This window comes from Arvicanthis niloticus, chromosome 7, assembly GCF_011762505.2.
Source record: "Arvicanthis niloticus isolate mArvNil1 chromosome 7, mArvNil1.pat.X, whole genome shotgun sequence".
In the NCBI taxonomy this organism is placed as follows: domain Eukaryota; kingdom Metazoa; phylum Chordata; class Mammalia; order Rodentia; family Muridae; genus Arvicanthis; species Arvicanthis niloticus.
Window position 1 is genome coordinate 38,038,996 of NC_047664.1, and position 12,733 is coordinate 38,051,728.

The 12,733-nt window shown below is 50.4% G+C and overlaps 1 protein-coding gene across 1 annotated transcript; it reads right to left on the reverse strand.

Moving 5' to 3' along the window:
- Nucleotides 1–1,760: 1,760 nt before the first annotated feature.
- Nucleotides 1,761–8,075, reverse strand: Spon2 (spondin 2). Its single transcript, XM_034509522.2, has 6 exons — nucleotides 7,780–8,075; nucleotides 7,051–7,270; nucleotides 6,428–6,651; nucleotides 6,164–6,355; nucleotides 5,385–5,559; nucleotides 1,761–2,493 (listed from the first exon to the last, which is right to left on the reverse strand). The coding sequence occupies exons 2-6, from the start codon at nucleotides 7,265–7,267 to the stop codon at nucleotides 2,309–2,311; spliced, it is 993 nt and encodes a 330-aa protein (XP_034365413.1). The 5' UTR covers nucleotides 7,268–7,270; nucleotides 7,780–8,075; the 3' UTR covers nucleotides 1,761–2,308.
- Between the last annotated feature and the right edge of the window lie 4,658 nt (nucleotides 8,076–12,733).

The window sequence follows — 12,733 nt, forward strand, 5'->3', positions numbered from 1 at the left end:
GACTTTGTGAGTACGGTCTCACAATTGTCATCATTTGGCTGGAGCACTGAGCCTGTCTGCTCGGGCTTAAACACACCCCAATGGCACCTCTCTGATCTTTTTGGTTCTGAGGTCCTGGTGAGATACACCATACTGATATCCTGAGACTGGTTGTTCCATCCCTAGTGTCTCCTGGGTCTGATCTTATGGTTTGCCAATGCCACGGCTGATGGCATGAGGACTGGTGTTCTGTGTATTATCTTGGGCTGGTGATTATTACATGTTCCTGGGGACAAATTCCAATAAAGCCTCCAGGCAGTCTTACGTTCCTTGCTCCAAAGTTCCTCTGGTGTTACCCTCCTGGGAACTTTAGAAAAACATCTTCTCTTTTTCTTTCTTTCTTTCTTTCTTTCTTTCTTTCTTTCTTTCTTTCTCTTTCTTTCTTTCTTTCTTTCTTTCTTTCTTTCTTTCCCTCTTTCTTTCTTTCCTTCTTTCTGTCTGTCTTTTTTTTTCATTTCAGACAAGGTCTTACTCTAACCCAATATGTATCCCAGACTATTCTCAAACTCATGGCAGTCTTCCTGTCTCACCTCCTAAATGCTTAGAGAAAGCTTTTAATCAAAGTTTTTCAGATCTCCATGACAACCTCCAGACTGGTGACCCTGTGATTTTGGTTTATGTTCAAGAAATGTTAATGACAATAAATAAGGTACCTAGTGTGGGAAGTGGGCCTGGCATCTGACTCTGGAACCATCTGGGGTAAAGGTCTTAGCCAGTCAGAAGACTAGCCCACCAGGGTCTCCTTGAAGCAAGAAGGACAAGTTCTTCACATCCAAGCTGATGGAACAGCGCTAGGAGGATATCCCCGAGTGCCGGGTAGCCTGGGGTAAGATGCTAGAGTGACTTCAGAATCTACTGGGGTAAGAGGAGGACTGGGCAGTCCTGACACATAAGAAAAGCCCTGGCAGATCAAAGTGAGCCCTCGAGGCTGCTGCAGATTGCATTTGAGATGTCTACAAAGCACTGGGTTGAGGTTTGTTCCTAGAATAACAGTAGGAGAGGGTGGGGCCTGTGAGAAAGGACTCTCGGGAGTCCTTCTGTCATTGGTTAGCATCCATGAAGGAGGTAAAACGACCTCACTCCTTTCCGTTTTCATGCCAGCCATGAGACATTTGGTCTCCTGTTTCCTCCTTGCCATGATGTTCTGTCTCATCTTGGACCCTGAACAGTAGGTTTGCAGGGCCATGCACAGAAACGTTCAAAGCTGAGACAAAACAGAACTTTCCTCTTTGTAAGTTGGTTGTCTCTGATTTTTTGTAACACAGACGCTGATAACCCAGAACTGATCATTCCATCCCTAGAAAGCTGATGCTAGGGAGATATTTGAGGTTAGGGTGCCTGACCTAGGATTCCCAAGAAGCACCCACCTGTTCATGACCAGCAGAGCTGTTTCTCAATGTGAAAGAACAGAGCAAGGGCCCCTGTAGTCATGACAGATGGGGTGCTGCACTGAATGTACCACCATGTCTGCTATCTTTGTGTGGCAGAGTCGAATGAGTGAGCTTTCATGCTGCTCCACCTGTGGTGCCTGAATCCTCAGCACAGGTTCCATGAGGGTGCCTCTTCAGCACCGCCCCACTCGGCAGTCATGGCATCCCTGCAGGCTCCTATGAATGTGCCATGACATCACTGCAGGTTCCTGTGAATGTGTGACCCCTACTTGTGCATACCCACGAGCGCCTCTGCTCCAGGGTGTCCAGGGACGGTGGGAGGACACCCTCTGACATTTTTCAGGAACACAACCTTTATTCAAATGCGACGAGATCCGCAACACACAAGGGCCACGTTTCCAAAGCTGCCCCTCATCGTTTGTTCCTCCTGTGGTCACCCCCGTGTGAGTGCAAGAGTGGTGTGAAGGTTGACTCCTTGGCCTCCAGGAGCAAGTGCGGTGGCAGCAGGTCTGAGGTATCTGACAGCAGTGTGGTTGTGGGGCTCACAGGCTTAGAGCATTCTCTCACCTGTTCCTGGCATGCCTGCTCTCTGTATCAAAGGCAGCCTCCCTCCCAGCACAGTAATAAATTACAAGGGAATTTATGTAAATCAAACCCACAAGCCTCAGGAGTCCCACAGTGAGAGAGGCAATCTGTGTCTTACCTGCCACTGAGGGCCTCTGTGTCAAGACCATTTGTCAGCCTAGGATTCGTGGGAAACAGTACAAAACTGCCCACGCTCTTATCCCTGCCTGCACGGGCCTCCTGGAAACATCATGTGGCCCAGATCTGAGTCCAAGGCTTGAGAGATCCTAAGGGCTGGCTACTGGAGTCTGGGCTTAGACACAGTTATCTGGGGCACACTCAGCCTCTTCTTCCAGCTCGGGGCAGGGAGACCCATTGTTAGCAGGCTGAACACGGACATAGCGAGTTCTGCTCTTGGCTCCCAACTTTCCACATGGTCCTCCACACAGTCCCCAGGATGACCACAGGGAAACCTCACAGTCCAGCGGTGTCTCTGGAACTAGACAAAGCATAGGGGAGACCCAATGTAAGTACTCCGTAAGACACTTGGAAAAGGCAGAAGGGACCACCCCCACATGTGCATTCATCCTAGAAAACAACTCTGCTCCAAAGTCTGAGAGAAACACTTGGTTTTTTTTTCAGGAACACGGAACAAGACACATGGTATCACTGATACAGACTCAAGTAATAGCCAAACGCATGGCTGCAATTGTTCCTTGCTAGAAGTGAGCATCAGGGGGACTCGTAGCAACACGAGCCCTGGGATCTTACCAGCTGTGGAGGAGGTGTTGCAACTATGGGGAGTTCTCTAAGGGGAGGTGGCTCTCAGGCTGCCGTGACCTTCATAACTGACATCACTGATGTCCTACAAATGCCAGGAAATGCTTTGGACTGTGGGACCTTACTCCCCACTGAGGTTCAAACATTTTCAGTAGAGTTCCTTTGGACTGTGTCTCCTCTATTTCCATCACATTCACACATTTAAAAGTAATTGGTTTGGAGTTATAGCTAAATGGCCTGACGATTTCCATTTTCTAGATAAAAATGCAAATGTCCCTTTACTCAACACATGCTAAACCAGCCAGCCAGCCAGGGGACAGCAGTCACCTACAGGAGGCCAGGAGCCCAGTCCCCACCATTGCAGTCACAGGAGGACAGTGTAGAGCTAGCAGCAGCTGGGCTAGCAGCTCCCTGGGAAGGAGTCCATTTTTCATGAGTCCTGCCCTATGCTGATGTAATCAATACATGAGTCCCTCAGAAACAACTCAGATGTTGGAAGCATTCAGAAAGAAACAAGGAGGTTGGATATGCCAGATACAGTACCTGAAAGATTCTAGTAGATGCGGTAGGCCACTCCTGAAATAGCCCCCTCCACAGGAGAAAGGGCCCACAAAGACCCTTTAGAAAAATGAACAGATCCAATCTTTGCCCAGAACCTTGCCCAAGAGTGAGGGTTCCAGGAAGTCAGCCTAGATGAGACACTTGAGAACCCATCTTTCAGATGGAGCTAGTAGAGGCCTGAGTTGTTCCCAGTTTCCTGATAATGAAGTAGCAGTAAGAGCTGAGGTGTGACTTGAGCTGTAAATGCCTGGGCAGCCCTGGTCTGCAGGGAGAGAGTTCCAAATGGGGTTCATAGACTGCATATTCCTGTAAGAAACAGATCTAGGGTACCCCATGTGTGATCAAAAGCAAGAGAGCTGCAAGTGTGGGTCTGGTGGGAGCTTCCCAGATAGCGCTCACCATGGGCAAGGTCCCTGGCCTCTGCTCTTGGGGAGCCAAGAGTAGCAAGAGAAACTCATGTGGGCCATACCAGGTATTCTGCCCCTATTTCACTAACAGGCTAGCAGTCATAAGGACATGAGGGAATGAGGGAGAATATATCAGGTGGGCCGATGTGAGAAGCCCCAGCTATAGGCAATGGCTTTTCAGGGCAGGAAACACCTTGGGAAAATGTACCATGTTGTGCACCTCAGATGTACTGGCTATGGAAGGGTTCCACTGGCTCTTATGCCATCCAGTGATACTATGGGCAGAATTCTGGAGAGTTCCCTGTCACTGGAGATATGGTCCCCTGCATTTTCTTGCATGCTACCTTCCCAGACCTGACTAGGTGACTGAGTCCCCCAAGGATGAGGCACATGGCACTGCTCCACTGGCCTGCCAGCCAGTGGCTCTTTCCACTCTTCCCATAAGACTACACCACATCTGCCCAGGTGATGTCACTGTCCAGTGTTTACAGAACTGTCCATCTAGAACAAGGGTGGGAGAGGCACACATCAAACGCCTGTGCCACACAGCCCAGCAAGCTCATCCTCCTACCTGACTCTGACCTTGCCATTAGTCAAGGCAGAGGTCCTCCTAAGTGGCCAGAAAGATGAGTGGACCACTGAGCCTCCTTCAGTTCTTCCCAATGGTAGAAATGGATCTGAAACTTGGTTGATTCTAGCTCCTTAAGAAAATGAGGTGTGGCTGTCTGAAGGGGTTCTTGCCCATCCTGGATCCTGCCAACCAATGGGGGGCATGCTCTACCCTTCCAGTATTAAGGACTGGAGAAACAGCCTCAAAGGGTCCATTCATTCTCTGTGCCCTCATGCAAGGGCTGCTGGGCATCTGACTGGCTGGAGGCTGCAGTGAGGGAACTATGATTCCATCCTTGATGTTCAGCTCCCTCAACTCCAGCTGATGCCTCTGAGGGATTAATGCCTAAGGTACCCATTAACAGACTCTAAAATTGACCATAGAAAGATAAGAACTCTGGACTGGCTATGGTGACTTGGGAACTTGAACTGGCCATGGCCAAGCAGGGCCCAAGGCCCCACAGGAATGTCATGAGTGTGATGTTTCCACAAATGCCCTCTGCTTGGCCAGTGGAGGCATTATTGGGACCTAATTCGGTGAATTTACACAGCAGTCTCCACCAGCTGTGGCACATAGTTCACTGGTGCCTTTTACCTATATCTGGGGTCTTTTTTCCCTTGTTCGTAGTATTTCAACAGCAGATATTATCAAAGTTTTATCTACAGTATTTGGATTCACCAAATCCCAAACCTTTAAAAATTAATACCATCTCCTAAAGAGTGATGAGAATTCCCCTTTGAAATTACTCAGGTTCAAGTTTCCTGTGACTTTAGAGGCCTGGGAAATTCTGTAGACCCTCGGGGACTACATTAAAGACAAGGGCTGGCATAGAGGGAACTCACATGCTGTCCTTTATACAGGGTGGGCTTTCGAACCTAGCATGTGGCCTTAGATGACATATGCCCCAGTTCAGACAATAGTAACATGAAGTAGTAACAGGGGAGCTCAAGCACACTTCCCCAGCCTGTGCTAATGTCCTCCTTGTGCTAGCCTGTCCACCCTGGGGTTACAGATGGGAAACACAGAAATTACCTGAGAGGCTGTCAACAATTTCATTGCCTCTGCTGGCCAGGTCCAGGGAAGGTGGCGCAAAGGCTCTGGGACTCTGCCGTAGCCGCACGAAGGTCACTTTGGCAATGGGAGGCAAGGACTTGAGGCGTGGGTAATAGAATGAGTTTGCAGGGTGACTGGGCGATGAGGCTGTGATCTGGATGGGAGGAAGAGAGCTGGAGCTGGCACAGGGGTTGGAAAGCCCACGTTCAAGTGCATATTTGGCCTCCTCCTGAGTCAGTACCCAGCATCTAGCAGGACAGTGCCAGCAAAGACTCCCAACTTGGGTCTTGTCTGAGTGACTCTCAAGCCCAGCATAGCTGGAGGTATCCACATGGCCTCTCCCCAAGAATTCCTCCTGTCTCCCAGAGGCAACACTGCAGCTCAGCTGAGATGCCTGTCTATAGATGCTTATGCACCAGCAGGCCTACACATGCCTCCTCACTGAAAGAAGTGTGAAAGGCCCCTTATCTTGTTCTTCTCTCTACAGCATTGCCAGATTCCAGGCAGGACAGCATCCCACTGTTAACCTGAAGGCACCAGAAGCGGAACTATTCTCTAAAAGGGCATCCACAGGCTGGAGTGCCCAGAGGTTCATGTGGGGCATTCCAAAGCCTTTTCCCTGTCCTTCAGAGTAAACAACATCCTCACAACCAGGCCAGCTACCTTCTTTGCCCCACCCACCTCAGAGACAAGAGCTGCCTGTGCAGTGGGGAGTGGATACAGCCTCTGCAGAGGGGCAAGGGCTACAGACCACTTACCTCGGTCACTGTGTCTTGTGGGATGGTTGCGAAGTTGGGGGAGGAGAATGTGAAACCACTGTCTGTGCCTGCATCATGTGGGTAAAGATCAAGGACCACCTGCTCCTTCCAGCGGCCTCCCTCGCACAGGTCCAGACTGTCGATGCCCACAAACCAGTCAGGGCTGGGGACAATACGTACCACGAAGGACACCTGGACGGGACCAGAAGACTTAGCAGCTGCAGCAATCAGGACATACCCTCTCCCGGGCTAGCCACGACTTACCAGCGAGTGCCTAGGGTGCACCTCTAACTCTGCAGAAGTCTGCCCAGTACCACTAGGGACGGCAGGAGCTGAGAATACCGCGTGCACGCTCTGGAGCTTCTCTCCTGCGGCTTCAATCTCTTTCATCAGTGCCCAGGCCTCACCACGCTCAGCAAAGTCCCTCAGCCCATTGCTGACGTACTCATTCTTCCGCCACATGCTGTAGTCAGAGCTGTGAGCTGCCCCTGTGCAAAGGCCTGACTCATGAGTAGCCGGCGGGATGGGTAGCAATGGGGCTATAGACTTTAATCCCACATGGCTATCCCCAGGGGACACATGTCCCTCTCCCCCAAATATGAGCTCCCTGACTGAATGGTAAGGAGCCACATCCACTCTTAACACAGAGACACTAGCATTCTTTACACTTATGTTGCTAAGACACCTGGCTGAGTGACTGTCCCCAGCTATTCTGCAGACACTCTGCCTTCTAACAGCCACTAGGACAGTGGGTGTTGAGCAAGTGTCTTCTGTGTTAGATGTTTCTTAGATGAGAATGACTTGTACTGTGCGCTGTGAAGCCAACAGGTACTTCTTCCTGCCCTGTAGCCTCCTGGATGGGGCAGAAGGAGGAAAAGTGCCCTTACCCAGCAGAGAGGACCACTGTGCAGGGGGCCGGAACAGAGGATACTGCTTGGGAAATGCTGTCTGGCTCCACTTGCCAATGAAAGTGATGCTGTATCTAGCCAGAGGCCGGGCTGTACAGACAGATTCTCCCCCCAGCGGCTGGCCTGTGGTGGAGCCTAGCATGGCCAGGAGGAAGACCCAAAGAGCTCTGCCCAGGGAAAGACTCACGTTTTCCATCACCTACAGCAGAGGGAGAGAAGTGTTGGCGCCTTTAGTCCCAGGGCCCCTTCCCACCCAGCCCCTGAAGAGAACAGAACGGCTCCCACATTGGTGAGACGCCTACAAGCACACAGCTCGGTCCCCAAAATGTCCTGTGAGAGTTTCCAGGGAAAAGAAGGCCACCAGGTTACAGGGTACGTGATCAGTTTCACTGCCTGTCTACAAAAACCTCAGTGTAACTTGCAGACTACAGCCCCCAGGACCGTAGCGCAAGGGACAAAAAAACCTCAGTGGGCTCCCAACTATGTCTGCCAGGTACAGCCACAGGAACTACACACCTCCTGGACACTTTACATTGTGTCTCCACCACTGTGAAGTGTGCCTGGGTTGTACACGTCATGGACTAGCTGTGCATGTGACTGGATTTGCAAAGTTGAGGTCATGCCTAGCCACCAAGGAAATCTCTGAAGTGTTACAGATTTCTGGTCCAGAAGCCCCAGGCCCTCTTGGGATGTGAACACTGCACTCACCTGGCAAAAGTGTCAGGGGTAGACTGCTGGGCTGTCAGCTTCAGGTCTGGTCCCAGAGCTCCAAGATCCTAGTTATGCCCAAGGTTAGTGCCTGTGGCAGCAGATAGGCCCCTGCTCCTCCTGTCTTCTGCCTCAGTGCCTGGTCCCAGAAAGTGTCAGAAGGGGCTTGAGACAAGGAAGCAAGAGGCTTTTCTGCTACAGGGGGGCTGCTCTCTTCAATCTTCTCACAAGTTCTGACTGCTGTGACCTGCTACAGGCTGAGCTCACTCTCCGCCCCCTCCGGGCTAACTGCTGCCCTGCCGCACCCCTTTCTTTGTCTTTCCCTCTCCCTTCCCTCTCTCTCTCCGCCCTCCTCCCTCCTCTAACAAGCTGCCTCTGAGTGGTGCTGCACAGGGCTCTGTGTTCAGAGATATGAGTCTGGGGCCAGAGACCACATTTGGTGCCCTGTCTCATTTGCCTCAGATGTGGCCAGGATGTGGCCCACATTCTCTACTTGACAAGTGTGTATGTGTTTGTGTTTGGGGTGCTGAGGAGGCCCCAGGTCTACCAGCTCAGCTGTAATAGGCTTTGGGGCCCTGGGTTTCAGCCAGCCAGACACCTCTTTCTCATAGGAGTCTTAGCTATAACTAACTATATATAGTCTAACTATAGTTACAACTGTAACGGCCACTTGCCCAGCCAATGGAAATCAGCTCGGGGAACCCAAGCTCACTGGTGTTCCTCCTCCCGGCTTCCAGGCCACTGTTCCTCCTTTGGACTGGTTAGTAGATTCTGATGTTTACTGCAGCTCAGTGTCAGGGAAATATTTTCAAAACTGCCATGGAAGCCTAGGAGCTAAGTAGAAAGGCAAGTGGAGACATCATACTCGGCCTCTGTTGGGTCCCCCACATACCAAAATATCCAGAGAGCTGTTCCAAGACACATTCTGGGTTTTGGAACAAGTTAATGTTTCACTGTCAGACAGACAGTGAGAGAGAATAAATAGAATCTACAAGGCTCGAATGCAAACAAAGCAAATGACTTCACCCTCATTTCAAATAAATAAGGCAGCCACAGAGCGGCAACTGTGCACATAGCATTTATGCACCAGGCATAGAGGCCAAAGACAGACTGCCCCACAACCTCTCAAGCCTCTGGTGAAAGTCACCAAGAAGCCTAAAGCTTCTGGCTGGGTGAGTTCTAGCTATCTGTGTGTAACTCACTTAAAATAAGCAAGCTGGCATATGTTAACAGAGGTTGCTCAATGGCTTAAGCTGAGCAGCTATAGGTCACATATTGAACAGAGATGTGGCATGGCTTGTCAGCAGTACATATCCCCCCCAATCTGGCCAGAGAGAAGATGGTTGGACCACTGTATCTAGTACGGCTCATCCAACAATGCAGAATGAAGACAATTAAGCCTGAGTAGACATTAGAACAAGGACTTTCTTCCCCTTTTCAAATAAAGGTGCCCTAAGGCAGCTTGGAAAATCCCACTGTCCCTCGAAGGACACCAGGCAGACAAATGCTCTCATGAAGTGGACTTGACCTTGAGGGCTCTGAAGGATCTTTACCATGCCACATGAACACTGGCCTTTCATTCAGAGGCCTCTTTTCCCCTAACTTGCCTGTGTTCTGGGATTAGCTATGGACTATGCTTGTCACAGGATCCAGGTTTCTCACATCCGACAAGAGTTTCAGAGCTTCAGGGACCAGGATGCTCACAGTGTTGCTGGAGAGGAGCTGTGCAGACCAGGACACTCATGGTGTTTCTGGAGAGGGGATGCAGGGGCCAGTGCTGATTGTGCTGTGTGTGGGGTCCTTAGAGCAGTCACAGATCTATACCTAGAGCTTGCCAGGCTAGTTTCCACCTACCAGAGCTTAGGTTCCTAGGAAGAGGATACTAAGTGACTCCTGCCCAGCTAGAAGTCGCTGTGGGCAACTTCAATCCAGCTCCTGCCCTATACCCAGCAGAGACCCTAAGGCTCACTCAATGCCACGGGACAAGGTGGTAGTCAACAGCCCCAGACCAGGGCAGTAGGAAGCTTCTCTCCCAGCCTCAAGCCCATGAAGTCTTTGTGACCTGGTTATCCACTGTCTTGGCAGTGAGAATGAGCCAAATCCAGTCACCTCCAAGCAGAGTTGCCACTGCCAAGCCAGGGCTGCCCCAGGAGGGCTGGGCAGGAGGGTAGCCAGGCAAGAAATTCCTTTAGTGGTGGCACTGTCCCCTAAAAAGGAAAATCCCTGAGAATGTTCATGGACATGATGGGACATGGGGAGGACTTGGCCATGGTGTAACAATGGTTCTTTCAGGGCCTACACCCCTCCTTAGGTGTGGCACAGGCCCCTAGGCCTGACTTAGACATGCCAAGCCACATCTGCTGACTCAAGCTAGGTATCCCCACCCATAGAATGGCTGTCTCCTCCAGGGCACGCCTGGCTGCCAGGTGCCCTGGCTGCGAATTAAAAACTCACCCTCAGATACCACACAAGCCAGGTCCCACAGACTCACACTTCACTGCTCACTGGCTCCAGCCTGGCTCCATGATGCACGCTCTCTATACAAATGCTTTTAGAGGTTGCAGCCACACTTAGGCAGTATTCCCAGAATGGGGCCACCAGACTGGCACTCTCGTGAGCTCCCCCTTCCTCTTTCTGTTGGGTGCTGAACATTCCCAACACTGGACCTTTGCTTGCAGTCCCTCTACCTAAGGAGAGCTCGTTTAAGCTGGCTTTAGGTCTCACGTCACAGCCCAGAGGAGCATCTGCTCACCCACACTAGCCTCTCAGACCACTTCACAGCTTTACTTTCCATCTCCTGCAGAGAGGGAAATCCATCCCAGCCCTGTAAGCAGCCTGAGTTCTGCTGCAGGATGTTACATGCTCACAGGGGCATGAGAAGGCTGAGGGCAGACTCTGGACTAGGCTTCTGGGCACAACTTCTAGATCTATGCAGTTAGCTGAGTTGCAAAGTTGGCTGCTGGCCCAACCAGCTCAGGAACTTGTCCCACAGGGCACTGCTGCCTTCCTCCCTCCCTCCTGTTCTCCCTCCTTCTTTTTCTGTCTCCCATGTCACTATTTTGGATCAGATTTCAAATAGCACCTCTGCCTCAGGGCCTGAACTATATCCAGTGAGGAAGTTCTGGGTTCAGCTCTGTGCCTTTGCTTTCTTAGAACACACCTAGGAAGAACGTGAGAGCAAGGAGCCTCAGCATCCAAGCGCCCACCCCTATCCACACTCTTTAGTTTCTGAGTTCATGCACGTGGGGCCACTTGCAGCTGATCTCCATGCATCAATGTGAGCACTGCAGCTATGCCATCCCAGAGGGAGCACTGGACACACGTCCTCCCAAGTCAGCACAGTGTGAGCACTGTAGCTATGCCATCCCAGAGGGGGCACTGGACACACGTCCTCCCAAGTCAGCATAGCATGTCTATGCAATGTATGGACAGGAGACCAGGCCATGCCTGGCACATGACAAATCAGGAGAGGACCTGCCAATGCTGTGTGGCTCTAAGGCAGACCGTCCTCTTCTGTGGTGCAACAGTTAGCCTCCTTTAAATGTGAATTTGGGGCAGCGAAATGACTGCTAAAGCCTAGTGACCTACGTTCCATCCCTGAACCCATGTGAAAGTGAAAAGAACCATTCCACAAAATTCTCATGAGATGCCCACAGTAGAAAATAAAAGTGGACCCGGACATCTCTAGTAACATTTGCCATAGTGTCTCTTCACATCTGACGTAAGATGCCAACCCGGTCATCTCTAGTAACATTTGCCATAGTGTCTCTTCACATCTGACGAAAGATGCCAACCCGGTCATCTCTAGTAACATTTGCCATAGTGTCTCTTCACATCTGACGTAAGATGCCAACCCGGTCATCTCTAGTAACATTTGCCATAGTGTCTCTTCACAACTGATGTAAGATGCCAACCCGGTCATCTCTAGTAACATTTGCCATAGTGTCTCTTCACATCTGACGTAAGATGCCAACCCGGTCATCTCTAGTAACATTTGCCATAGTGTCTCTAGTAACATTTGCCATAGTGTCTCTTCACAACTGATGTAAGATGCCAACCTGGTCATCTCTAGTAACATTTGCCATAGTGTCTCTTCACAACTGACGTAAGATGCCAACCTGGTCATCTCTAGTAACATTTGCCATAGTGTCTCTTCACATCTGACGTAAGATGCCAAGACCTCAGCAAAAATGGGGGATGTTCTGGATATTTGGAGCCATTTCTGAATATTTGGACTGCCTTTTCAGAGTTTGAGGAATTGGTGTTTACTTTGGACTTGACACTTAGTAGACCAGGGCAGGTGGATCTCTGTGAGTTCTAGGTCAGCCTGTTCTACATACCTAGCTCCAGGGTAGCCAAGACTACATAGTGAGACTGTTTCACAAAATTAAAAAAAGGAAGAAATGTCTGGACAGGGTTTTGGGTACTCTGGAAATTAACCAAAGGCTTGCAACAGTAAAAACTCCCAAGAACTCTCTTCATCAAAGCAACAAGGAAACAGTCAAAGATAACTGGACAGGACCAGAACGTGGCGTATAAAGTGACAGATAGGACTACGTAATGGTATGGTTAAGGGGGAGGCTTTTGTTGTAGACACGAGGGGTTGCATAGTGAAAAATAGCAGGGTTATAAGGAAGATGGGTAGCTGGGGAGAGAGAAGCCTCTGAGCTGGAGGACATTCAGGGTAGAGGAGAAGGCAGGCTGCTGGCATGGACTCTGAAATGTGTACCTCGTACTTGTAATACCGAGGGAGCTTGGAAGCCAGCATGTGCTTTGGATATGTGGATAGGTGCCACAAGTAGCCTTATGTCCCTTCTGCCAAAGGTAAGGAAAATTACTCCTTTGGGTAGATGGGAATCAGTTTCAAAAGCTCCTGAGGAATGCTGGCTTTTATCTAAGTGCCAGTCCATGCTGAACTCATTTCTGAATATTTGGACTGCCTTTTCAGAGTTTG